The sequence below is a fragment of the Hoplias malabaricus genome, chromosome 2 (assembly GCF_029633855.1).
Source record: "Hoplias malabaricus isolate fHopMal1 chromosome 2, fHopMal1.hap1, whole genome shotgun sequence".
In the NCBI taxonomy this organism is placed as follows: Eukaryota; Metazoa; Chordata; class Actinopteri; order Characiformes; family Erythrinidae; genus Hoplias; species Hoplias malabaricus.
This window is the reverse complement of record NC_089801.1, coordinates 27,102,728-27,130,610: the sequence shown is the minus strand read 5'-3', so window position 1 is coordinate 27,130,610 and position 27,883 is coordinate 27,102,728. Positions and strand designations below refer to the sequence as shown.

Sequence of the window (27,883 nt, the reverse complement as noted above, 5' to 3'; positions counted from 1 at the left end):
TTCAGTTGCACCTTGGCACAGTTTTTAAATTTGTCCTTCCTGAAACCACCCACCAGGTTTTGGATTGACACCAGGAGTGCACAAGTGCAAGTCCAGTGGTCAGGGCGCAGACCTGGAGAGGACACACTGAACTTCACACAGGTAGCAACCAAAGATGAGTCCCAAATTAAGGCCTCTGTGGCAACAGAGACACAACACAGCCCCCTCTGTGCAGCTCAGCATAATTTCCTCTGAAATTACAGGTACAGATATGGAGTTCTGCTGTAGTATGGAGTCCACCTTTTTCATATATATTTTTCTGTTTTAAGTATTTATGTTTTTATATTGCTTAAAACGTGTCCCTCCAAATTAGCAACGTTAAAAGAAAACTTTACATTACAAAATAAGTCAATGTAAAAAAATTATTCCAAGAGCATTATAGTGTTATTTATATTTACTTACATTGCTTTTTGTTTAGCTACACTTACGTAACTTTTGCGCATTGAGCTACAATATTTTTCTTTACTTGCGCATGGTTTTAGGTTACCAACCCCGTCATTTACCTGAGCGCATTGACATGTTCGATCTGTAGGTGGCGCGTCTTCCCGTTTCGAAACATAGGCTGCGTCCAAAAATACGTAGCCTGCTTCTCTCTTACATGTATCTATATACGTACTAATATACCACAAATGGTAGTGCGCTGTTGTTTGTCATACTACTGAGTGTGATAGTGTGTTATTTGGGACGCAGCCACACTTCCCAACTTACTGGCAGCGGACGGGGGCTGGGTTGTCAGTTAGGAGACTTTCTCGTGCTCACTCACTCTTTGCTGAATCACACAAACTCTTCCGCATCGTCCAAACTTTGAAGAGGACAAGGCACAGTTAACGTCTGTCTCCAAAAGAGGCGATATTTTATATTTACCGTTCAGAAAGCCTGCTTGAAGCCTATAGAGATTTGCAGCACTCGCAGGGAGAGAAAAGTACAGTCTCTTACGTTTAATATTTCCACTAAGTTTACTTTCAAGTTTGGACACCGTGCCGCAGTTCACAGGTCCACATGACAACAACTGACAACCGAACACCGCTTTTCACTCCTTCGCATGGACTGGATTACTTTGGGATTGTAACTGCGTTTTTCCACGCGACCCTAACGCTGCAACTATAGAAGAGAAATGAAGCTCAGCAGAAAATTTACAGTCTTTGGCAGTGCCATATTCTGTGTTGTTGTGTTTTCGTTGTACCTTATGCTGGATCATCTTCAGATAGACCATATCAGAAACCCGAAAAACGGAGAGAGGTTTCAGAGCGTAAGTATTCAAGGTCATTATACTGTTTAACTTTGGTGTTTTATACTACGTACTTGTTGTATAAGAAACAAAAGTTGAATACCGCCCGCACACGGACTATGACCCTTTGTGCTAACATCACGACCTGTTTATCAGCCTCAAATATTTGTGAAAACCGACCATGAAACCTTCGAGTTCTAATCAGCTGCGAAAAAGGCGAAAGACTGCATAAAGTCAAATTGTCCTGGCTAATAATTTGTTTAAAATTCCTGTTAGTTATGTGTTGCTTTGACAGCTACTTATGTGCATTTTGTTGTAGATATTGTATTGATGTTTTATATTTCAGTCCTCAAAAACACAGGAACTACATTGTTGTTCGTATTGTCTGTAAAATGTTAGGTACATTTCGCTTTTAGTCTCCCTACGCGGATTTATCTGTTCCGCTTTACATAAAGGTGTACTTTGTAGTTTTGCAGTTACAGACAGTTGACATCTGTTGCCCTGTATACTGTATTAGCGCTCTTTAAACCTGCTTTCAATGGTAATAGCCACCAAACAGAAGGTAAACTTGTTACAACCTCAGCGCTGTAGTGACCCTGGTGTTATGGATCAGACACAGCGGTGCTGCTGAAGTTCTAAAAGAGTAAATAAACCCTAAGCTTGGTGGAAAGCATGTTGAGCCCCAGTGGTATCTTGCTCCTCCTCTGACTCTCCCGCTGTCTGCAGCTGGATCCCTGTGGTCCATGGGCCTCTCCTTGTCTGGCAGTGGAGAAGGAGGAATAGGATGTGGGGTCTATGTCGATTTCTGAGTCTGGTGAATTTCTGGCTCTGACCCAAATGCCCAGGCTTAGCATAAGGTTTATAAATGTTGTGGCTAATAGGTAAAATTTATGTATACAGCAGTTTTCACAGACACAAGCCACAAAATACAACACAACACACTAAGAATATTTACAATCTCTCCTCCACCTCCAGCTTCACTCTTGCTGTCTCCTCGCATGCATACAATTCACTGTTCACTCTGTTTGACACACCTACTTTGTTGATCCACCAATGTCAGAGACAGTTCATCTATTGCTTTGTGTTATTTATCCTCTAGTCTTTCATCAGTGGTCACAGGATGCTGTCAGCTGTAACTTTTGGGCTGGTAGACTATTCTTGGTCCAGCAGTGACACTGAGCTTTTTAAAAACTCCTACTCCTACTGTGATATATGATACATTCATACCAGTGCATCACACTCTTAACACACCACCACCACCACCACCACATCAGTGTCACTGCAGAGCTGGGAATGATCCACCATCCAAATAATATCTGCTTTGGGTGGGTCCTGATCATTGAAGAATAGAGTGAAAGGAGACTAACAAAATTAGCACAGTTACTAATGGATTACAGTCTGTGATTGTTGAACTACGAAGTGCACCTATATATATTAGTCAAAAATGTTGATGTCTTGGCTATTTGAGACAACATGAACAAAGACTACACTTAAGGTAAATGTAATTCAAGCACAACTGGCCTTGTTCTTTCTTTCTTTCTGGGTAGGATTGCCCACCTTCTTCCCATCGCTCAACATGAAGCTCACCGATATGGAGTCGGTTCCTGGCTACATTAAATATTTAGCAAATTTAAAGGCGATGTTTGCGATTTTAATTAAAAACACCTTTTACAAAATTCACAGAAGAAGAAAATTTCCCCACCTTTTGCTAGTGCTCTTTGTTTGCATGCTGAAAAAAAATTCCAGTGATTGTATGTAGCCCTAGCAGGGTAAATGGGGGGGTGGATTAAGGGTTTCATTTTGAAATGGCTCAGGCTTTCTCTCTCCGTCACTGGCTGAGTTATGGCAGAGAGACAGCATTTGGAGGCTTTTGGATGATGGAGAGACCTCAGAATGTTGAAACGCATGAAAAGAGATGAGAATGTAGCTTATTTTTCTGCTCCCTACAGATTATTCAAGGTAGAACTGACTCTAAATTCAGGAAACTGCTATCTGTATGAAAGTAAACAAAAACTGAAACTGATACAAAACTAAACAACTTGAGTTACCATTGAGCTTCTGTGGTGATTCAAACAGTGAATAAAAACTATAGACAATTTAAACTTCAGTCATGTACAAACTACAGTTGGTTGCTTACTCAAATATACTGTTCCACCTTAAAACATGTGGAGCTTTTGATTGAACACTAATGTTAGTACGAAGTTTGTTTTGCCGTGAGAACAGTAGTTCTCTGGAATATTGTATGTTGCCTTTAAATGGATAATATCTGTTAAAGTGAATTTTGTAATTTATTTTCTCATTAGGGGGAGTTTGGCTTCCTACAGGACAAAATAGATCACCTAGAAAGTCTGCTTGCGGAGAATAACAAGATCATTGCCAACATCAGGGATTCAGTGATTAACCTGAAGAAGTCGTTTAAGGATGGCAGAGGGTCTGTACAAACTGGGAACTTGAGTCGGGGGGTTGAAGATCTGCTTCCCCCTGCTCCACTGATTGTGCCCATTGCTCTGGAGGACTGCCAGTTCTCTACTCACCCCTATTCTAAAGCAGCAGATTCAGTGCAGGTAAGAGCATATAGAACCAGACCTAATGTGTGATTCAGTGTGTCTCATTTTAAATATATTTAATGGAACTGTTAATAATTTTACTACCACAATTTTGCAAATACACTGCAATATTTACAGTGATTCCAGGTAGGCTCCTTACCCACCTCAACATTTTAATTGCCTATTTTTACATTTTGTTCATGAAGTGCAATTTACATGAGAGGAAGGATCAAGTTGCTTTTTAGACCCTAAATGAGCCAGTTTATGCTCCATGGAGTGGGTCTCCCCAGGGAAGTGGCCTTGTTTAATATACATTGTGGTGTAAGAGGGGCTGAGGGGGAGCACACGAGGAAATTTGTGCTGGTGTGTGGTGATTTGCATGGGCAGAGCATTATCCACCGTCAGGAAGTTATGGGGGTTGGTGGGTTAGGGCTCTTTCAGTACCACTATACACCAAGCTCAAATTACTGCTTCTTCACTTGTGACCTTTTAAGGGTTCAGTAAAAGGTGCACAAACTGCAGTAATGACAAAATTTGAATAAAATGGGAGGATCCTTTAAAAATGTAATCCTGCAAGTTGTAAATGCTGTCACTGACTGTTAGTTCCCTTTTTTGTTTTCTTATGTTTGGTAGCAAGAGAGAGTGAAATTGAATGGATACAAGGAAAATAAATGTAAGAATCACAAGGTTAAAAATGTCATGGTTCGTAAGTCAATGCATTTTATATTCTGTTGAGGGGAAGACGCATGTGATTAAACTCATGAGTTTAATCACATGAATTTAATAATATGAAAGCAAGCATTGTTGTTTTAAAGTTTGCACTGAATCGTACATGCTCATTATTGAGATTATATCTGTAGGCCAGTGGACATGCCATCATTTTACAACAGCAATTATTCAGCATTATCAACTAAATGAGAGAATGATTAAGTTGATTTAAAAATTATATATATATATATATATATATATATATATTTCCTGTAGAACTGCAGCTCTTCCATTTATGATAAAAAATATAGCTATATATTTGTTGGAATGGTATACTTTTGGGCCATTTGATATACATTTTAAAATGGGAAAATGGAGAGTAGACAACAACCCATTTCTGATTTGTAAACAGTAAATTGCAGGGAAATAAAACAGGACCATTCTCCATCTGTTACTGGGGCTTTGGTCAGGGCAGTTTGATCAATCATTTTAACCTTTTCCTATTTCTCTCTCTTCTCTCTGTTCTGTTTCTCAGTAGGACAGCTCTAGAATCATGCACTGAAATAATTTTACACACCAAAGGAACCAAACTACAAGTCTGAACACACCCTAAATAATCATGAATTCAAAGTGTCAGAATAATGACTTTTCCATAACTCGTAGAACAACCTGATGCAAAAATGACTGATTTGCTTCTTAAATTGAATGTCAGACATGACTCTATGAATATTGGGACAATAATGATAAGTAATGTTTTATTTCAGATGTTGGATGTGTACGATTTGCTCAGCTTTGATAACCCTGATGGTGGTGTATGGAAGCAAGGGTTTGATATCTCATATGAGGAGAATGAGTGGGACAGTGAGCCTTTGCATGTCGTTGTTATTCCCCATTCACACAATGACCCTGGTAAGTCATTGAGAATAACCTTGATATTTTTTCTTTTTTAAAAAGCCTGGAAATATATGAATACAATTATCATTGTGTTTAACAATCAGCATTGCAAGTGAGTTTTGACCTTTTTCCACATGTCAGTCAAGGTTAGTTAACGTGGTCCTTTATTAACCCTTTAGCTTCTGCGTTTAACCAATCCATGGTAGTGAACACACACACACACTAGTGGTCAGTGGGTAGCAGTTGGGGGTTAGGTGCCTTGCTAAAGGCCACTTCAGCCATGAATGATGAGGGAGGAGACAGTGTTGGTTATTTAACCACCCCCACAGACATTACCACTTTTTAACCTGTTAGCCATTATAAAAAATAGCAAGTATTATGTAGAATTAGATATATTTTTTAAGCAAATCAGACATGAGATATATAATCAGATTGCTTTAAATAAATTAATTTCTTGAATGATGCCCTGTGAAGGACTGGCGTCCCCTCCAGGGTGTATTCCCGCCTTGCGCCCGATGATTCCAGGTAGGCTCTGGACCCCCCGTGACCCTAAATTGGATAAGCGGTTACAGATAATGGATGGATGGATTTCTTGAATGAAATTAGTGGGGGCCTCCACTTTAGGTGGCCATATTTAAAATAGGTTTAGCACAAATTCTCTGATACATACATGCAGTTTAGTGTCAATATATGAAAATGTTGATAAGTTATTTAAACACCATGTTGGTATCACATTTGTATTATTGGCCCCACTGATATGTGAGTGCTGAAGCTTATGCATGTCTTCTTTCTTCAGTAGGAAGTTAGCCCTGAACTTTTCAGAGTATCTCATATACTTCATACTAGTGTGTTGCATAGAAAACAATTGCAATATTGATAATAATTTTGTTTCTGGATGTCAGTAGCAGTATATTACCTTTTTTAAATATTCAAAAAAACATTTCTATTTGTCGAGTATTTATCTAGAGCATTATATATATATATATATATATATATATATATATATATATATATGACTTATTATTTTCACACTGTTTCTGTAAAGTTCAAGATTAAGTAACAAATTACATTGTATGGAAAAAAAAACACCAAAAACCATGTTCCCTACATGTGGGCAAGTATTTTTACTATACAGAAAAAGTATAGTAGTACAGAAGTACAGAATCCCTGATATATCCAGGCCACTAGGTATCAGTATTATGTATCAAATAAAATTGCTTATTTAATTGGTTTAGAAATTTCTCGTGCTGTTCTGTTGGGTTCTTTTAACTATAGAACAGATTAAATTGGATGGTACAATGAAAGTCTTTTAGAGAGCCAAAATTGTCCCTACAAAAAGAAAGTTACTTTGATTTTACATAGCATCAGTGGACTTTGTTTCTATCTTACCAACACAGGAAGTTTATTCGTAAATGGCTATTTATGATCTGACCACTGCAGTACACATGGTCAGTGGGGTATCGAAGAAAAGGAAGGAAGTTCAAGATGGAAACAGAAGGGATGAATTCACAGGCTGCAAACTAAGCAGTCTTTTTTCCTGTTTTTGAACTACATAGTATTTTTTTTAATTATTATTATTATTGCATATTGTTTTTGTGGAAAAAAGTCAGTTTTACAGTATAAAGAAAACAACTAATTTATTCTAACATAAGAGATATTTTCCAAGTCATTTTAGAGCACTTTTATTAGTCATTTTTTTATGAAACTTTCATAGAGTACAAACAGTATTTCCTGGGTTCAAAGCATGTAGAAAAATAAAAACAGACTTGGAAAATGTTCTGCTTTAATAAACAAGGACTCGCCTCTATTATTTTAGAGCCTTTATGAAGCAAGCAAAATAAGCACAGACAAGTTAAACTGGTAAGGTTACCTCTTAAATTACAAGACCGCCACACAGCTGGGAGATGCTTACATTTTTCCAACAATGGCACTAAAGTCATTGTTATAGTGTCCCTAGCTTAAATTCCTGACATATACCATGACCTCAGCTACAATGGTTACACTTGTTAGAAGTTGCCATTAGACATACTTGTGATTAGTTCTCCAATTTGATTCATCCATGAGAAACATGTAAAGGGGTAAATTTTTTGCCTCACAAATATTCTTTAGTAATAGTGTCAAGTATTCTCCTTTAAAACAAGCACTTTGTAAAAAATAAATAAATACCCATCTCACAGACCTATACATGCAGATTTATTTGGGGCACGGTATGTGCATAAAGTTAAATTCACATGAGATGAAAAATCTAATTGCTTTGTAGTCCCTAAAGTAAGAAGTTTATTCTCCATAGAGTGGATCTCCCAAATGGAAAGGACATGTTTCAGTGTTCCATGGTTTATGTAAAGAAACTGAAACATTTAACAAACTTGTTTAAAATTTCTCTAACTGTCAAAGAAAATTATTCAAAATTGCTTAATCAGTTTTCTGAAATGGTTTAAAAGCCTACCACACAATTTCCAAAAGAGCCTGTCCCAAAGAACAAGACTGAAAATCAGTTTTACAAATTCATGCGCTCTGTGCCCAGTAACTATACACTACTACAAAAGTAGTGATATGAAAGACTATTCTAACCTACGATAGCAGTCAAATTTTTAAAACACTCCCATTTATCATTCAAATAGGTCAATAACCTGAATAACCTGAATAACATGTAATGATACAAATGTAAGAAGAAAACTGCCAGAGGCTGAGAAAATACTAAACAATGAATTGAAAACTGAGAAACGATGACAAAAGAAGTCCTTTTTTTAGGGAAGACATTGTGTTGTAATGGGTAGATTCCCTATAAATCTGCAAACACTCTCATTCCTCATCAAAAGTTGGCTACTTTGAGTCAAACATTTAGAGTAATTTTTTTTTAAAGTGTTTATTTTTGTATGTTTTAATTTCAAAATGCACTGCGACATTATCTTGCAAAAATATAAATGAAAGATTTTTTTTTTTTTTTTTTTTTAATCAATAGGATTTTATTAAATTTGAACTATAAAACCTGGTTGTTCTTGCAGTGATATGAATAATGTTCTGATGAATATATAAATCAATTACAACTTTCATCTTAGAAAGAAAAAATAAATTATAATATTTGTTGTCATGTTGTCCATTTTGGGGGTGTTTATTACACCAATTAATATAAAATTTGGCACATTTATTCATAAAACTGCCAATAAACAAATAAATTAAACTGGGTGTTGTGAATGCAGATAATCAATTTAGCACGTGCCATTAGTTGACTAATCCAGAAAGTAATTTAGAGAATGGTGCTTGAGCGTTTATCCTAATACCACTGAAGGTCAAACAATAATAATTTGTTTGTACATTGGGTACAGTGATTGTATTTGTGCTGTTTAATGCAGATTAAATTATGCAGTTAAAAATATGTAGCATGTACCAAAGCTTAAAGAAGCAGTCTGTAGGATATTTACTGTACTTTGTTATAAAATGTCCAGGGTGTGTTATCATAGATTAAGGAAACAGTCAAAGCTAAATCACTGCTGCCTCTCACAGCATTGCTAAAGCAGTATATTTGTATATTTGAGAAGTGGCCAGTCCCTTAGCGGAGCTCCTATGATCCCACCCTCTGAGGTCCTGCCTGACATCCCGTCCTCTGTCCAATCATTTTACAGTCCACCGTGTGGCCAGGTCTACAAACAGTGTCTCGGAGTGATGAAATCACCAAGTGAACATAGTTAAAATGCCCCACTGCCCTTCTAAAATTCTCCATGACCAGAGACGGAGTAAAACGAGAGGAAATATTGGCCTTAAATTTGGTTTAAAAAAGTGGAGGCAGGTCAGAAGCAACAACACTAGGGAACAGAGCCAGAGCTGGCTAATTTCCTCCTGGTAACATCAAATTATTTCTGAAAAAATATAGAAGTACAGATGTCTATGAATAGATGAAAAGGAGTAAATACATAGGTTGTGTGTTTTATATAAAGAAAGAGGCATAGCTATGACTGAAAGTTGACCGGACTGTTTTGTGTGTTTTATACAAAGAAGGTGAATAACAACAAGATTGACAAGTGTAAATAGCATTGTTTGTTTTAAAGAAATTGATGCATATTCATGTGTGTTTCTCTGAGGTGTGTGTGTATATTTTAAATTAAGGAGTAAGAATTGTGTTTGCAAAGCCTCGCATATTCACCTAATTAAGGTGGAACGGAGAAATCATGCTTGGTAGTACACAGCAAATATAAGCAGTTTACTAGATATTTTAGTGACACAATGTATAATTGGTCGTGTGTTTTAAATTGATAAAATGGGAAATAAGTGCTTCAAAATGAAGCGTTTTTATAAATCCTAGAAAATTAGGTTGAAATTGGTATTCAAATAAGAATCTTTAAACTGACTCATTTAAGGTGGAACTAAATGCTTGCCTTCTGGATAAGATCTGCCTCCTACACGACATTTATGGTGGAAGGGAAAATTGATAAGTAAAACCAGCCTTATCTAGTGGAAATATTTCAGGTGGATTTGGACAGTAAAGCATTGTAAATGCAGCGAAATTGTGGCCGCGTGTTCACTTTTTTCGTAGATCGATGTTTTAGGGAAATGATAAAAATGTTTCTGTGTAAATATGTTGATTATGGTACATTCTTCTTAGCTATTACGGCCCAAGTTCTTAAACTTGTCTCTTGCTTGTTCGTTCAGTTTTCCTCAAACTGGCAACCTGTTCAATCTTTATGTATGAGGAGGAAGGGGAGGGGGCAGCCTGCTATCTCCACTGTTTTGAAACTCTATTATAGTTCAAAATTTAAAGGCTTGGTGTCAATATTACAGATTGCTCCTTTAACAGGTTTTTCAATTCCTCATTCCAGAGTACAAACAACAAAAAAGTAATGTGCATTTAATTGGTGTGACCCATAAAATAAGAGCTTTCTGTTGGGGTGTTCTTCAATGCTTCAAATAGAATTATACGGCTTGTGCAGTGTAAATTTTCCTGTGTTTGTGTAAAAATGAATTTTCCCCTTACCGTGTTAGTATTGAATAAAAATCCCCCATATATTTCCGCTCTGCACAGGATGGATAAAGACATTTGATGACTACTACAAAGACCAGACACAGCACATCCTCAATAACATGGTGGTGAAGTTGCATGAAGATGAACGGCGGAAAATGATCTGGTCTGAGATTTCTTATTTTTCCAAATGGTGGGACAATATTGACAACCAAAAGAAGGATGCTGTCAAGAAGTAAGTAATTTTTCTGACATTTAACTTTTCCATCTAGATAAAATTAATATTCATTTAGCTGTCATATGTCATATTGAGATATATATATATATAATGGTGGTGGCGGTGATGTGCACTGTTATGTTTTTCCTAGCATTTTAATGCTTAAGTCTTATTTTTATTCTAAACCGTCTAGATGAGTGTGATTTCTGTGGAAAACAATAATTAGTACAAATATTCCCCAAATATGTGATCGATATATGTAACCAATACTTTTAAGACAACAGCTTTTACTCCCAGACACAGTGAGTTTCAACAGATTGTACCAGTGTTTCATCTGGTTTTATCTCCTGTCATATTGCTGTATTCTTCCTTGTACACAATATTTTGCATACTCCTAACTTATTTATGTTTATGCGACTCTGTGAATATTCAAAAATGAATGTGTGTGTCTCTCTGTGAGAATTCAGATGACTGCACAAATTTGAGTACATTTACAGTTTTATCTGCTTGGTCTGGCGCAATACTGAAAACATACAACCTGTTTATAAAAACACACTTGGACATTACAACCTTATTCTGATTCTAAATGTGTACTTGGCTGTCTGAAGCAGTAGAACATTTATTCAGACTGCACCTGTAATTAAGATTCATACCTCTTATGGTGCATACTCTGGTAGACGTTTTTAGATTACTACCCAGCTCACTGAAAATACCATTTTCTTTTTTAAGATGAAGAATAATTTGTAAATTAATTTGCTAAATATACTGCTGACCTTGTCATTAGGAACATCAGAAATTTGATCCCTCTTGTGTGTATGGGAGCTCAAAAAAGCATAATTTGGCCCTTCTCTTTCTTGAGTAGATAAAATGGCTCTCCTCTTATCACTCAAGAAAATGCTAGAAGATAGGGCTGTAACAGAACACAGAAGTCACAGTTGGATTCACACCACTGCTTGAAACTTATGGTTCAGTACAAGTCCAGTACAGGGGATAAGACCTAGACTAACTAACTTTTTTTTCCCCATTTAATTTGACCAAAACTATTCAGCAAGTTTCAGTTTGTTTAATTTAGTTCTACAACTAGACAAGGGCTTTATATATGAATTTAGGCTGTTAGGATCTATTTGCTGTATTTTTCCAGTGTGATTTACATGAGGTTATGAGGCTTAAATCCTTTAATTCTTCAGTTTCCAACCACCAGGATATGGTAAGTTTCATACTGTGGTATCTTCTTGGAGCAGTAATAGCATATCTGCTAAAATCCACTTTCTTTCTTTTTTTAATATAATTTTTTAAATAATTTATTTCTTTTAAAAATGTGTCACATCTCTGTTAATTAATTTACAATTGTTTTCTATAAATTAAAGTCCAGTTTTTGTAAGCAAGATGACCATTCGTTTACTTGTGATTCTTGTCTTGTAAAGTACAGTGTTTGGTTTCCTCTAACTTGTCTAAATCTGTTTTTGTCAGTTTAAGATATTGTTATTGATAATGACAATCTTAAAAACTATTTGATTTAATGTGATTTTATCCGCTCGTCTCCTTCTATCATATGACAGTGCCTTGTATACCTCCAGCCAGAGATGTCCAGGATGCAGCTTTATTAGATGCCTGAACCACCTCAATAGAGTTCCTCACAGATCATAGAGCTCCTTACATAATAATGGAGTGTGTGCCCAGCAACCCTACTGAGACAACTCTTTTTAGCTGCTTGTATCGGTGGTCTCGTTCTTAAAGTCAATACCCCATTCTCATTACTATTGGTGAGGGTGAGATTTTGCATTGTAGTGCCGAGCTTTGCGTTGTAGCTCGTCCCTCCTCACGACTATGTTTCGCATTACTGCAGATGTTGTACCTAATCTACAATCCCTCCTCCCATTACTTGTGAACAAGACCCCAAGATACTTACACTCCTCCACTTGGGGTTGGTACTTATACCTTACCTGGAGAGAGCATATTATTATTTTTCGCAAGACAACCATGGTGTCAGACTTTGATGTGCTGATCCACTTACAGACCACTTCACACATGGCTACAACCCTCTCAAGTGAATGCTGGAGGCTTTTGTATGATGAAACCAGAAGGACAGCATCATCTGCAAATAGCAGAGATAAAACCTCCTGAGCCCCCTGACGGAAACCTTCCTCTCCCAGACAACTACTTGTCACCCTGTTTGTGAATATCAAAAATTTTCAGCACTAGTTTTTATGGCATTATATTCATGGAATAAATTGAATTATATGGATTACACACATTTTTGTTCTTTGTCTATCTGTTTGTTTATATTTGTGTTGCATGTGTTCAAACTCGCTGCTTTCACTCCTGGATAATGCTGTTACAGAAGAAGAATGAAGTAATTTTAGTTAATCACAACAACAACAAAATATATAACAACATCCCATGGACAGCCTTAGGTCCCCTCTATCCCCACCTATATGTCCAAATTCAGGGAAGCTTAGTCTGGTCTCCAGTATTCAAAAGGTTGTGAACCACTGTTCAGATTAAAATGTGTTAGTATTTAATATCAATATATATAGTAATATTTAAAAAAAGGGAAATGTGTTTCTCTGCAGACTTCTAGAAAGAGGCCAACTAGAGATTGCCACTGGAGGCTGGGTGATGCCTGATGAAGCCAACGCACATTACTTTGCTCTGATTGATCAGCTAATAGAGGGTCACCAGTGGTTGGAAAGAAATGTCGGTATGTAATTTTTAAGTTTTGTATTTTTTTTTTTTTTTTTGCAGCAAGAGGTCAGAATCCGATATGACTGAGAAAAAGCTTAAAGTTCAGTCCTAAGTGCTTGAAAAAAGCACTAAAAATGTATAATTAGCATTTACCAACATATTATGTCTATTACTGTAATCAACCTAAGCTAGATTCTCAGAAGTGTATTTTGCATTTGTTTAAAAATGTTTGACATTTGAAATGATCATGTTTCATGTAATCTGTGCTTACATCAAGGAATTGGAAATTGTTTTCTTAAATATTCACGCATTTAAAGTTTATTTTATTTGTAATGTGCTAAGAGCTGTCCCATTCCCCTGGTTTTTTACTAGGAGTGAAGCCAATCACTGGATGGGCTGTGGATCCTTTTGGTCACTCTCCCACACAAGCATACCTCCTGAAGCAGGCTGGACTGTCCAACATGCTCATCCAGAGGGTGCACTACTCTATCAAGAAGCACTTTTCCACCCAGAAGACGCTAGAGTTCTTTTGGAGACAGAACTGGGGTGAGTTCAGTATGGCCCTGTTATGTCTTCCAGAGTACCTTTACAATATCCCCAAGCTTACATGTTGATCACGTCGTCATTTCAGTTTGTAGCTGCATTGCTCTCGCTTAACATAATTAAGGAAATTTTACCTAAATTTTCTTTAGCAATTGCCAAATAAAATCGGTATAGTATTTAAACTGGATTTAAATGGGTCTTTTGCCCACTTGTGTGTCAGATGCCCCCTCCTGAATGCGCAACTCCTGGGGCGCGTAACCTAGACCCCCCAGGAGCTGGCGCAGGAGGGAGCATGGAAAACAAGACAGGAAACCAACTGGAGACAGGACTCAGGACAAGATGGGAACAGACACAGGAACTGGGGACACAACAGGACCGGATTTAGGAGATTGGACTGAGGCTGGGTGCTGGGACCGGACAGGTGATGGAATGGAGAAATGGGGCTGGACATGAAGCAGGACAGAGGGTTGAAACAAGGACTGGACTGGACTTGGCAGGGGAACAGGGACCAGGACGTTTACGGGGACTGACACGAACACAGAGACAAAGGCAGACACAGGTACAGGGACGAGGACAGAGACAGGAACCAGGACAGGAACAGACAGAGGAACAAAAATAACTGGGTGATGCCCAGGACTGGCAAAAGTCTGTAGGGAAGTCTGAGGGACCAGCCTGGGCACAGTTCTGGGGATTGGCTTCGGGGCCAAGGACTTCGGGACTGAACTACGGACACGACCTGAAGTGGTCGTGGGTGCAGAAGCGGCCGGAGCCACAGTCACGGGTGCAGAAGCGGCCGGAGCCACAGTCACGGGTGCAGAAGCGGCCGGAGCCACAGTCACGGATGCAGAAGCGGCCGGAGCCACAGTCACGGGTGCAGAAGCGGCCGGAGCCACAGTCACGGGTGCAGAAGCGGCCGGAGCCACAGTCACGGGTGCAGAAGCGGCCGGAGCCACAGTCACGGGTGCAGAAGCGGCCGGAGCCACAGTCACGGGTGCAGAAGCGGCCGGAGCCACAGTCACGGGTGCAGAAGCGGCCGGAGCCACAGTCACGGGTGCAGAAGTGGCGGGGGACGGCGCCTTCTCTGTAGCAGGAGCGGCCGGAGCCACAGTCACGGGTGCAGAAGCGGCCGGAGCCACAGTCACGGGTGCAGAAGCGGCGGGGGACGGCGCCTTCTCTGTAGCAGGAGCGGCTTGGGTGGCCGCCTTTACCGGGACAGGAGCGGCTGGGTTCGCTGCCTTCACCGGGACAGGAGTGGCTGGTTTCGCTGCCTTCATGGGGACTGGGTTCGCTGCCTTCACGGGGACAGGAGCGGCCGTGGAAGCCGCCTTCACGGGGACAGGAGCAGAGACGTCCATAGAGGCAGGGGCTTGTGCTGCTCGCCGGGAACGTGCTGGAGTTATTGCTGGTTTAGGGAGACTGATGGGTGCACTCTTGAGGGACTTCTTCAACCGTAGTTCCCCCGGAGATGCGCCCCTGTTAGCCTTACCTCCCATGTCCAGCGGTTTGAGGCTAACAGCCCCTACCCTCAACCCCCCTCCAAAAATTTTCCCGGACCTGAGGGGGTAATCCTCGGGAGCCGAAGGGGAGAATTTTTCCTCTAAGAGTTCAAAAAAAGGCTCCACAGTAAGATCCTGGGCCTTTTCCTTAATTATTTTTTCTGCCCACCCTAATGCTTCTCCTCTGAGGAGAGATTTAAGAAACATCACCTGGATAAAGTCCGGAGGAGTAGGGCAGGTCAATATTCAAAATACTCTTTGCACTGATTCCTTACAGTTGGGACCTCCTGCAAATTCCGCAGGCACTCCCAGGAAGGATTGCAAAATAGCAGGGTGATTACCCACCCTCATGGCCAGTAAGTCCTCTGCTATTTTAATGGCTTTATCCAGTGACATGGCCGTGTTAGCTGCATCCTTTAGAAGATCGGTCATTCTGTCACGATTCATGGATGTCGGACGCACACACTAATAACACAGACATTTATTAAAGCGAACAATAATCAAACAGAAACAGACAGATTTACAACAATGACGGTGGAAAGGAAATGATGACAATAGTTGAAACGACAGACTAGACTTGGAAACATGACACAGGAAAACAAATGAGAAACAGCAGAGACAGACTAAACAATACAATACTAGGAACTGGAACGAGAACATGACTAGGAACTAGAACGAGAAACAACATCACTAGGAATACGAGCAAAACAATGTGACTTGGAATAGGAATGAAACAAATGACCGATACAAGGAAATGACACAAGGGAACTTAAATACATGCTACAGACAAGACACACCTGAAACAGATAAAGAGGAGTACAGACAAGGAGGCGGAACAAGGGCGGAGGCATGGACAGTAACAGACAGAGCCATGTGCTGAGAGAGCACATGGCGGGGAAAACAGACATGACAGGATGAGGGCGTGACATTGTGATCCTAATCAATTTTTATATTAATAATTGAACACTTAAAGGAACACTGTAATATTTTTATTTTAAATTTACAGCTTCAGAATTATTGTAATGCTTCATGGACCTGTATTTGGGAAATTAGAGGCTCTGTCATTGCTACTTTGGGGTCAGCACTGCAGAAGCTGCACTGTGTAACTTTAGGAGGAAACCATCCCTCTCCCTCCCCTCCCCATTGATTTCAGTACACTGCTGTTAATATGTATTACACTAGGGGCAGCCTCAAGAGCAAAAAACCCAAATCTTACCTAGTGTTCTTTTAAAGACTGAAAAATGTTTAAATTGGGGAGTATTAATAATACATATTCTTTTACATCTTATACATTCAAGTGATTTAAGTGTATTGTTATTCGTGTATTCAAGGTTTTTTTAATACAAAGTTATACACATAACTCTATACATAGTTATAGATCTTTTCTTTGAAATGAATTATCTAATTGACTTCCAATCTCATTGAACCCCACCATGCCAAGAGTAATTGCATATAGTTAGTTTGAAACACCCCTAAAGAAACCTCTGCCATTTTCCTCAAGCATTTAAAACAGTATGGCTTTCATACTGTTCATGAGTTTATTACATTGAAATTTAAATTAAATTAGCATATTCAGTTTAATTCATTATTATTAAGTAAGGTCAAAGCAGGATAATTCCAGTCTGTTGTGATGCTTGTGTGCTATCTTACCTGTCTTTATTACTGTTTAGACTGTCATACTTCTTTAGATCCCCAGGTCTGGTTAAGCCTCCCCAGACTGTACCCAACCTTAATCTTATGTTTGATCCTTTATTCACTTTGAGGCCCAGGTTAGTTCCTGGGTCCCAATTTGTTTTTTCCATCTTCATGCTTCCATCAAATACTCAGAAAAATACAGAAATAGATGCAGATACTTTTGTTCAGTCAATCAATTGATTGATTGATTGAGATACTCTTGTCCATGCCTTCATAACTTCCCATCTGGACTACTGTAATGTCATTTTCCTTTGACTTTCCAACTAAGATCATTTCTACACTACAGAGTCACAATCTCACATCTCAGATTCTGTCAGCTACTTCATCCTTACACTCCAGCTCATACACTTAGATGTTCTGGTCATGTTGTTTTTACAATTCCAAAATTCTGCCTGTCCATGGGTGCCATATATTTCAGTGTTGTTGCAACCAAGCTCTGGAATAAGTTGCTGCAGAGCCTTCAAAGCATTATCTCCATCTCATTTTTCAAAACTCATTTAAAGACCCATCTGTTCTCCTAGTCCTATCCATTTCATGCTGCTGTTTGCTAAAATAGGTCATATAGTTTTCCCCTAGTATCATCATTATCTCTTATCTGTTTTTCCCTGTATTTTTAATAACTTTTTAAAAATAATTACTGGCTAATAATTATTCTTTATATGTTTATTTACCTGTCCTTTTTCCTGCCTCTGGCATTATTCAATTATAAAGTGACCTTGAGCCTGGGAAATGCATAATATTTAATTATGATAAAAAAATAATGATGTTATCATTATTATTATTATTACATACTTTGCTCAAAAAAATTAATTGAACACTCAAATCACACATCGGATCTCAATGATTGAAAGATGATATTGTGTGTCAGTAGAACCAAAATAAATAAACCAATTCAGGGCTGGATTCAAAATCATCCAGCTGCTCTACCATCCACAAGCCTGAGTAATTGTGTTCAAGCAATGAAATCTGGAAAGAGTTATGGACATTTATGAATTTTATGTAGAATTGGTGTAATTTAAGGTCAAATACTATCTCAAAAATATTATTTCCATTTCAAATATGAATTTATCAAATATATTCTGTTTGCAGAAGGTGAAATGTAATGGTGAAATGGTAAAGTGAGACATTATTTGGCAACATTCAATGACACTTTTAGAAATATACGTAATAATTATATTTTCATCTTATAAAACAGGTCTATTGTCCTGCATGCATCAGCAGACCTATTTAATAAACTTGTAAACCGATGGCAAAAAAACCCAACATTTTTTAAAACAAGCACCATGCTATCTACTTCATCCTTGTTGGTTAGTTTTTATTATCTATATTTTCTCTAGACCAGGACTCCAGCACAGACATCTTGTGTCACATGATGCCATTCTACAGTTACGATGTACCTCACACTTGCGGTCCTGACCCAAAGGTTTGCTGCCAGTTTGACTTTAAAAGGCTGCCAGGTGGAAGGATCAGCTGCCCCTGGAGGATACCCCCTCAGGCCATCACTAATGAGAATGTGCAAGAGAGGTAAATGTTAATCTCAAACAAATACAGAAGGAACAATCTATGAAAAACACTTTCTAAGAAGCTTGTATTTATAAGTCTTTATAAATGTGGGTATAACTCTATAACTTTGTAACTTGGTAATAATGCTTTATAAGCATACTTAGAAACTCTAATAGTGTGCTAATTTAATAAGACTCTTATACTCAGCTATAATTAAATATTGTGCACAGGTGTCACTATTCATTATAATGCCTTTTAAATGGTTAATGACGTGCATAATTTTAAAATGTCTATAATATGTATCAACAATTATATATGGATTATAAATATTTAAAATGCCATCACTGAGTAGTGACCCTACTGTGTCAAGTGGTGACTTACTGTTGACATTATTTACTATAAATGCTTGATGGAATTTAAAATTTTTATAATGTGTTTAAAATAGTTAAAATGTATTATCAGTGCTTTATTATTATTATGCACCATCTTTGTGACACGTGTTTATAAGTTACAAAATAATCATTTATAGCTCATTATAAGAGCCTTATGAGACATTATTAAACAATTATTACCAAATTACAAATAGTTATAATTGCACTTCATAGAAAGGTGTTACCAATATTTTCTGATTGCAAGTGTGTGTGTGTGTGTGTGTGGGTGGGTGTGTGTGTGGGTGTGGGTGTGTGTGTGTGTGTGTGTGTGTGTGATTATTTGTTGTTGCACAACATACAGTGTAATTATACAATGTGTACAATGTTATTCTCCCCATTTGCCATGTGGATTGAACTGGTGACATTCCAGTCCCAAGCCCACTTCTCAAGAAAAAAGATGAAAACATTATCCCATCTCCTCATGTATCTAAGAATTTATTGGTGACATTGTTGAGACCAATATAAATTTGCTTAGACTACCTCCCACGCCTCAGTGTGGTATGCATTTATGCTCACACCCTTTGTAGTAACATCTGTACACCCTAATAATATACACCCTTTTCTCTAATATCTGTAGTTATTACAGTATATAATACTTGTAATATCTTCAACACCACAGCAACCTGTGTTTGAGGCTGCCAATTTATTTCTAAATTGAAGTGCTATATCTCCATTTTACATTTATGCAATATAAAGTTATAGCGTCTTCAAGACACTAAAATGGTTGTGAATAAAACAGTGTTATCATGGCTATAATAAAATTTCATATTGGATTTATTTAAACAACAAGATTAATTTCTGAGTTGATTTTTTTTGTCTACTGAACGTAAAATGAATGTATGTGCATAGGACTACATGATTTTTGGAAAAATTATGTAATGTGAGCTGCTGAAACGGTACACATAAAATTATGTCTCATTAAGCATGAAACTAAGTTCAGATTCATTAGCTTGTCTCTGTCCTGTGGCCCTTTTTATCTGACTCGCACTATAGGATTTTAAAAATATTGATAATCTCTATTGATGCCTCTATGAGAGGGACATTGATTAGTTTAAGTTTAACCCAGTACTCAGTAATCTGGAATAAAAACACTGAAGAGCAAATCCACTTCAGATGTGGTAGACTAATGTAGCATTAGGAATCTTGCTCAAGGAATCTTATTCGTTTTGTGTGGTGTTCTTGCCCAAGGAATGGAACCTTGTTTCTGCTGTGGGGAGTTCTAATTTTATAGAGTTTTATTTTAGATGATCCTATTTATTCACTCCTTGTTTAAAGCAGACACCTCTTAGAGAATCTTGATTTTCTTCACATTTCTGTACGAAGGGTTCACTTGCTGTTGGACCAGTACAGAAAGAAGTCAAAGCTCTTTAGGACAAAGGTGTTACTGGTTCCACTGGGTGATGACTTTCGCTATACGGATGCTGAAGAGTGGGATCAGCAATTTACCAACTACCAGAAACTCTTTGACTACATGAATTCTCATCCTGAGCTCCATGTCCAGGTCTTGTCTTTTATCTGCTTTCATCTGTTTCTATATCTCAGTGCACTATTCATATATGTAAATGTTCATAAATGCTAATATGGTTAACGCTCAATAAAAGCTACAGTGACCAGTTAACCCATTATAATTGATTTTATGTAGTCTTACACATTTACACGTATTGGTTCACATTGGATATTTGTGTATGCATCTGTCTAAAAACGGTCAAATATAAGTCCTCTTTCCTCAGGCCCAGTTTGGTACGATATCAGATTATTTTGAAATTCTGCGTAAAAAGGCTGGTATGGACAAGTTTGGAATGAGTGGGGGTCTGTCAACTTTTCCTGTACTTGGTGGCGATTTCTTCACATACGCGGACAGAGATGACCACTACTGGAGTGGTTACTTCACTTCTAGACCATTCTACAAACATCTGGACCGCATGCTAGAGTCCCAGCTCAGGTAGAGTTGCAATATTTAGATACAACATGGTTTGTAATAGTTTTTTTTTTTATTATTAAAATCGTTGATGTCACATTTAATACAATTTATCTTGTGAATGTTAAAGTGGAGATCACACACACTAAATGTTTTATAAACATCTGTTCCAGTCAAAACAGTTAAAGCTTAGCAATATGTCATGTCTCTATTCATATGTAAAACCATAGAATAGAACCTGAAGATCTCTTACTGGACTAAAGATGTCCAAATGATATTTTACAAATCACAATATTTTACATTAGGCTTGGAATTGCAACATTATTGTCTTGTTCAGGAAGAATTACTTTCATTAATTTTTTTCTATATAAATCCGTGATCTATTGCTTTTCTTAATGCACTTGTGCTAAGACATTCATGTTTCATGCTAGTTGAGGTAAAATTTTTAATATTTAATAGTTAATAGCATGAAAAAACTTTAGAATTTAAAGTGGTATTTCAAGAAGTCATCAAATTATTCAGTGTTTTATTCAGAAATATGAAATAGAACATATAGTAAACAGCAAAATTTTACTTTTAAATAAGTGAGGTATATCATGAAGTTACAACTTTTATTCCAAGCGATATTAATGGTGATCACATGGAGGTAGTTTAGTGCAAACAAATAAATGATCAATATTTGTATGACAAATATTTCATATTTCTCACACAAATGCATGAATTTCTACTAATGTGAAGCACATTACAATGAAATACACAGTGTTTTTCCCCAAACCTGCTTAATTCCCTTTATACAAAAGGTGGTGCCAATTTAACTTAGATCCTTGATTCTCTGGGATTTAAATATATTTTGCAGGGCAGGAAAACTTCATTCTTTGTTATATATATATTACTTTATTAGACAGAGGTGCACAAAGTGTACCTTCCTGTGGGTTTCACCTTCAGTCATGCCACCTACTAGACTGTGATGGCTGAGGTATAATTGGAGTTTGAACAGTTAACAGTTAATCTTAGTGAATATCTTTTATTCTCTTCCTTCAGGGCAGCTGAGATTCTTTATTCTCTATCATTGGCCAGTACTCGGAAATTTGGGAAGCCCAGTAACTACCCTGCCATAGAGAACTATAAGTTACTAACAGCAGCAAGACGCCATCTGGGCTTATTTCAACACCACGATGCAATAGCTGGAACAGGCAAAGACTGGGTTATGACAGACTATGGAACCAGGTATTTTAGATTACTCTTCTCCAGATGCATGTGTTAATGTTAAGGAAGTGAAGAATCATGGGAGAACATGACTCATTACCTTTCAATGGCTTTGTTAATCACTGTACTCAGAATTCCAGTGAGGGCAAAGGATTTTTTTTTGTTCCATAGATTGTTTCATTCTATTATGAACGTGAAGCGAGTTATTGCGAGTTCAGCTCATTGGCTGGTACTTGATGACAAGAGAACATACAATTACGACTCTGCAAACCCACTACTTCAGATTGTAAGTGGTTCATTCTCACATTTTAAAATGGTGTTATTTTACTATGGTGCCATTTTAACAGTTCTATATTTCTTGTTGTGTAGGATGAAGTTCAGCCAGCCCAGGATGCCTTACCTCGCAAAACAGTACTTAAAATCAGCACAACACCAAGGTATTCCTTTTGGAATCTGCAAGATGGATAATTCAAACGTCTGTTGCCTTTGCATTGTAGAATATCATTACTGTCCCCACAAAAAGTTAAATTTTTTTTTTTTTTTTTTATCCAAAATTGTAAGTTTACAGGACATGGCAAATACATTAGAGGATTGTATTCATCAGAGTGAAGATATTTAATTCCAAGTTATTTTGGAGCATTTCCATTGGTGCATCTATTGTTAAAGGAACACCAAATAGTATTTTTACCTTAAAATTGTAACTTGAAAAACATTGTGATGCTTCACTGACCTGTAATAGGGTCAACAGACCCTCTGTCATTGCTACTCCAAGCTCAGCAATGTGGGAATTGCACTATGTAACTTTTGGAAGAGGGTAGAAAACCACCTCCTTACCCTCCCCACTGATTTCAGTACAATGCTGTAAAAATAAATTACACTAGAGGGAGCCTGGGGGTCAGAAAACCCCAAATCGTACCTGGTGTTCGTATAAAATATCCAAGCAGCTGATATGTTTTTTAAAAATTAGGATATGTGGCTACTAGTAGCCTCTTCACAAGCTTTTTGTCTCCGCTAACGGATAGAAAATCTAATTTGTTGTTTGTTCTCAGGTCAGTGGTGGTATATAACCCCAGTGAGCAGGCCAGGAGCTCAGTGATTAGTGTCTATGTGTCAACTCCTCATGTCCGTGTGCTTACTTCCCATGGCCAAGTGGTTACTGCTCAGATAAGTGCAATCTGGAAAGACGTCACCCACGCTTCCACAGAAGCCTTTCAGGTCAGGATGCTGCTACTATTGCATTTATGTTTCAGGTTTTACTGAATTCAGAGCAACGTAACTGTTCAGGCAAGTGAACCTTGCCCAACTGGTGTGTGTGTGTGTGTGTGGCAGTTGTCTTTTGTAGCCAATGTTCCACCATTGGGCATGGCTGTTTACCAGCTGTTTGAGGGGGAAGAGCTTCAGACTGAGTCAGCCAGTTACATGTTTGTAAAGGATGGTGGAGGCCTATCCGTCACTAAGGTGGAGAGATTTAGGGTGGCTGTCCACCAGGAAGCTGTGTCTGTGTCTGTGGAGAACACCCACTTGCAGTTGTCAGTCTCTCCAACTACAGGACTACTGGAGGTCAGAGAGCCTACTGATTCTCATTTATTGCTTCAAACTCATTCCTTAATCATGCCCTATAACTGGTTACCCTGTCCAAATATAAAATTCTTACTTGTATTACACAGATCAAATGTAGTCCATCTGTTGCTCTGCATACATTGTTTGTCCTCAATTCACCCTGTTCTTTAATATTCAGGACCAACACAGAACAGGTATGATTAGGGTGGTGGATCATTATCAGCCCTGCAGTGACATAGACGTGCTGGCGATGTGTTAGTGTGTGTTGTGCTGCAGTTTTTAAACCCCTTACTGCTGGACTGAGAATAATCCACCAGCCAAAAAATATCCAGCCTACAGCGTCCTTTGGGCAGCACCCAGGGACCATTGATGAATGACTTGAGAATGACCAATACAAACTGTGCAGCAACAGATGAGCTACTATATCTGACTAAACAGCTAGAAGGTGAATCATTCTCAGTGCTGCAGTGACACTGATATGGTGGTGTGTCCAATCTAGTAGACACCCTTGTTGGTCCACCTTGTAGATGTGTACCTCTATGCTCAGTGGAGCTTAGAGAATGGACAGTAAGTGCAGAAAAATGTAGTTATGGTTGATCAGTGTATATACTAATATGTATAACATGAAAATTTGATAAAATCTTCTGTCTTGATGAACCAGTGTGTTTAATGAAAACATACGTAATAATGCATAAGACACCTAATTATGTTATATGCTAGTTTTGGTCCAAAACTAACATACATCTCTGATTTTGATTAGGAGATATCAGAAATAAGAATGTCTTCTTTTTACAGACACTAAAATTGAAAGAAGATGGGTCAGAGCATTCGGTCAAAGTGGAGTTTTTGTGGTATGGTACAACCAGGAAAAAGGACAAGAGCGGTGCCTATTTGTTCCTTCCTGATGGAGAAGCAAAAGTAATTTAACAAAGTTTTTAACCCTGTTTAGGGTTCCTACCATTTAACAAAAGTAATTTAACACTGTTATGGTTCCTAACATGTCAGTTCATTAAGCGACAAGTACACACACACACACACACACAGACACACAGTCTCACTGCTGCTGTAGTTTATTATGGGTGAAATATTTTAGTTTATTCTGCATGCAGGAGCCCATTAAAATCCCTACATTGTCACATAATCATAGATCATTTTTTTTCTCTAAAGAAATCTGATGCAGCATGTGAAAATCTAAAAAGTAATGATTAGTAAATTATGTTTACTTTATATAAAATACAAAACTGTAAAAAAAACACCATTCAATGTCTACTACATGAATATTTTTTTATGTAAAAATAAAAATTGGACAGGATGTTGATCAAGGTTTCATATCACTTGATTTTTATGTTGCTGCATATAGATAAGGACCACAGTTTGTCAGAATAGTCCCAACCTGAGTTTTACTGGTCTAAACTTTTTAATTAAACATTTTAATTTGAACAAATCAAACCAAAATGAGCTGATAATCTCTCCTGATAGGGCCGAAGAAGAAATATGCATTTCTTGTAAATTGGGTTTTGCCTAACACTGACTTGGTCTTGTACCTGTTTTTTTTCCTCTTGTTTGGACAGAGGTATTTTCCCTCACAGCCTCCAGTGATCCGTGTAACCAAAGGGCCTGTGTTTTCCGAGGTTGTGACAACCTTCACACATGTCACACATACTCTCAGACTTTACAACAACCAGGGTAAGAGGTGCTTTCCATTTACCTTTCTGGCATTTGGCAGGCAACTGTATTCAGTGTAATTTAGGGTGGCCATATGTCCTTTTTTCTTGACAGGCTCTCTTTTTGGAACCTGTATTATTCCTTTTGCTCTCTGCAGTTGTGTGTGTTTTTGCATTGATTTGACCTTTCTCTTTAGGTCCTGCCTTCTCACATGCCAAACATTGTCAGTCAATTACACAACCTTCATGCACCATTAGGCAAACAGCTTTTCAGTTGTTACTCTCAGCACCACAGCAATAGCCAAAAGACAGACCAGTAGCTAGCTAGTCCATGACAAGAAATATTATGTAAAACGTGCCAAACTATTTTTTTTTTTTCATTTATTATTACGTAAGGCCAAACTTGGAATGGAAATGAATAAGATTACCAGGTCATAAAGTCAGTCGCTAGTTGTCTTCTTAAAGAGTAGTTGTTTATGTAATAAAGTTCAAAAATATAGTTGCATGGATATGGATACGTTTGTCAAAAAAGTACACCCCTAATGCCTACACATTGCCATCATGACCCCAGTAACTTGAAATGACACCCCCAAATTACAGAAGTAGAGTAATATATATTATTAGAAATCTGGTCCAAGGATTTTTGAATGGAGGATGTTTGAATGGTATTTGTTTTTGTGTGTAATGTTATAAAAAGTAGGAAATATTTCGTTTACATCTTGTGCCCTTGCATTCTTACTCTCCTTCCCAACCTCCTTCATCTTTTCTGTCTTTCTCTGTTCTTTCCCTCAAGGTGTGGATGGACACTCTGTTGAGATCTGTAACTTGGTAGATATAAGGGGGGAGTCCAACCATGAAATTGCAATGAGGATAACCTCAGATCTTAACAGCAAGGATCGGTTTTATACAGACCTCAATGGGTTCCAGGTAGGCCTCAGAGTACACTGTGTTCGAAGTTTTATAGAAACTCTCTTCTGTGCTTTGTGATATACCCAAATTTATATATCTGTGGTGGTCATGTGAAATTTTGATCACAGTAGGTTGGTAGTTCAGAAAGAAAGTTAAATCAGGATTCATTCAATATACAGCATTATATCATGTCAGAAATTTGCTATATATACTTTATTCTATAGTAGAAGTATAAAGGTAGAAAGTCTTTAATAAAAGTAAAATATTTCTACCTTTATACTTCTACTATAGTATAAAGTTTATATAGTATAGTTCTCAAATAATATAATGCTGTATATTGAATTAACAACACGGGGCAACAACACTCTGAACCAGGTCGTCACCACACTGAGAGGAGCTTACAATGCCCTGCCCCTCCCCCACCTTGGCGCCTCTGATCACCTCACTATTATGTTAATGCCAGCTTTCAGACCACTGGTTAAAGTCATCAAACTAGTTCTAAAACAGGTACTGGTGTGGCTGGATGACTCATCAGAGGCATTTCAGGACTGTTTTAGCACCACAGACTGGAATGTGTTTAAAGTGGCTGGTACTTACAACTCCATAGATATTCAGGAGTACACAGAAACTGTCTCTGCTTACATCACCAAGTGCGTTGATGATGTAACTGTCCTCAAGACCATCACCTTTCGTGCCAATCAGAAGCCATGGCTGACAGGTGAGGTCCAAAATCTGCTGAAGGTTAGAAATGCTGCCTTCAAAGATGGAGACCAGGCTGGCCTGAAGACAGCTAGGGCCAACCTGTCCCGTGCATCAGAAAGGCTAAAAGGCAGCACTCCAAGAGGATAGCCCAAAGCTTTAGCGACAGCAGAGACACTCTGAGCCTGTGGCAGGGAATTCAGTCCATTACGGATTACAAACCCCCGCCACAGACCTGTCACAGCACCTCCTCTCTGCTGAACGACCTGAATGGGTTCTTTGCTCGGTTTGAGGCACTAAACCACACCCCCGGCACATAAATCCACCCCCGGAGACCAGTTGCTCACACTGTCCTCAGACAAGGTGAGGAGTGTATTCAGCAGGATCTACGCTCGGAAAGCTCCTGGACCTGACAACATACCTGGTCGTGTGCTGAAGGACTGCACTGGCGAACTTGCAGAGGTGTATTCTGACATCTTCAACACCTCACTGAGTCAGGCTGTGGTCCCTCAAGTCATCATCTGTTTCAACGACTAATTCCCGATTGAATCCTCCATCCTCATGAAGTGCTTCGAGCGGCTAGTCATGCAACACATCAAGTCTTCCCTCCCCACCTCCTTGGATCCCTACCAGTTTGCATATCGATCAAATCGTTCGACTGATGATGCTGTGCACGTAACAGAGGACCTCTCCTGGACCATCAACACAGCATCACTGGCCAAGAAGGCTCACCAACGGCTCTACTTTCTTCGCAAGCTAAGAAGAGCAACAGCTCTCACCCCCATCATGATCATCTTCTACAAGGGGGCTGTTGAGAGTATCCTGACTAGCTGTTTCACTGTGTGGTACGGGGCCTGCACAGCATCCTGCCGCAGAACCCTCCAGCATATTGTGAGAACTGCTGAGAAGATCATTGGTACCTCTCTCCCCTACCTTCAGGACTTATGCAGCTCCCTCCTCTTACGAAAAGCCCTCTGCTTAGCAGGTG

At 38.4% G+C, this 27,883-nt stretch overlaps 1 protein-coding gene across 1 annotated transcript in view; it reads left to right on the top strand.

Annotated features, from left to right (window-relative positions):
• Window positions 1–847: 847 nt before the first annotated feature.
• Window positions 848–27,883, top strand: part of man2a1 (mannosidase, alpha, class 2A, member 1) — a 37,418-nt gene continuing 10,382 nt past the window's right edge. The window contains exons 1-17 of the mRNA XM_066657761.1: window positions 848–1,288; window positions 3,571–3,831; window positions 5,286–5,430; window positions 10,433–10,604; window positions 13,160–13,287; window positions 13,644–13,817; window positions 18,343–18,529; window positions 20,263–20,440; window positions 20,670–20,881; window positions 21,899–22,084; window positions 22,235–22,349; window positions 22,433–22,500; window positions 23,113–23,278; window positions 23,393–23,623; window positions 24,419–24,541; window positions 25,195–25,309; window positions 26,081–26,214. Coding sequence (XP_066513858.1) covers window positions 1,154–1,288; window positions 3,571–3,831; window positions 5,286–5,430; window positions 10,433–10,604; window positions 13,160–13,287; window positions 13,644–13,817; window positions 18,343–18,529; window positions 20,263–20,440; window positions 20,670–20,881; window positions 21,899–22,084; window positions 22,235–22,349; window positions 22,433–22,500; window positions 23,113–23,278; window positions 23,393–23,623; window positions 24,419–24,541; window positions 25,195–25,309; window positions 26,081–26,214 — 2,730 coding nt within the window. The 5' untranslated portion in view covers window positions 848–1,153. The remainder of the gene's footprint in view (window positions 1,289–3,570; window positions 3,832–5,285; window positions 5,431–10,432; window positions 10,605–13,159; window positions 13,288–13,643; window positions 13,818–18,342; window positions 18,530–20,262; window positions 20,441–20,669; window positions 20,882–21,898; window positions 22,085–22,234; window positions 22,350–22,432; window positions 22,501–23,112; window positions 23,279–23,392; window positions 23,624–24,418; window positions 24,542–25,194; window positions 25,310–26,080; window positions 26,215–27,883) is intronic.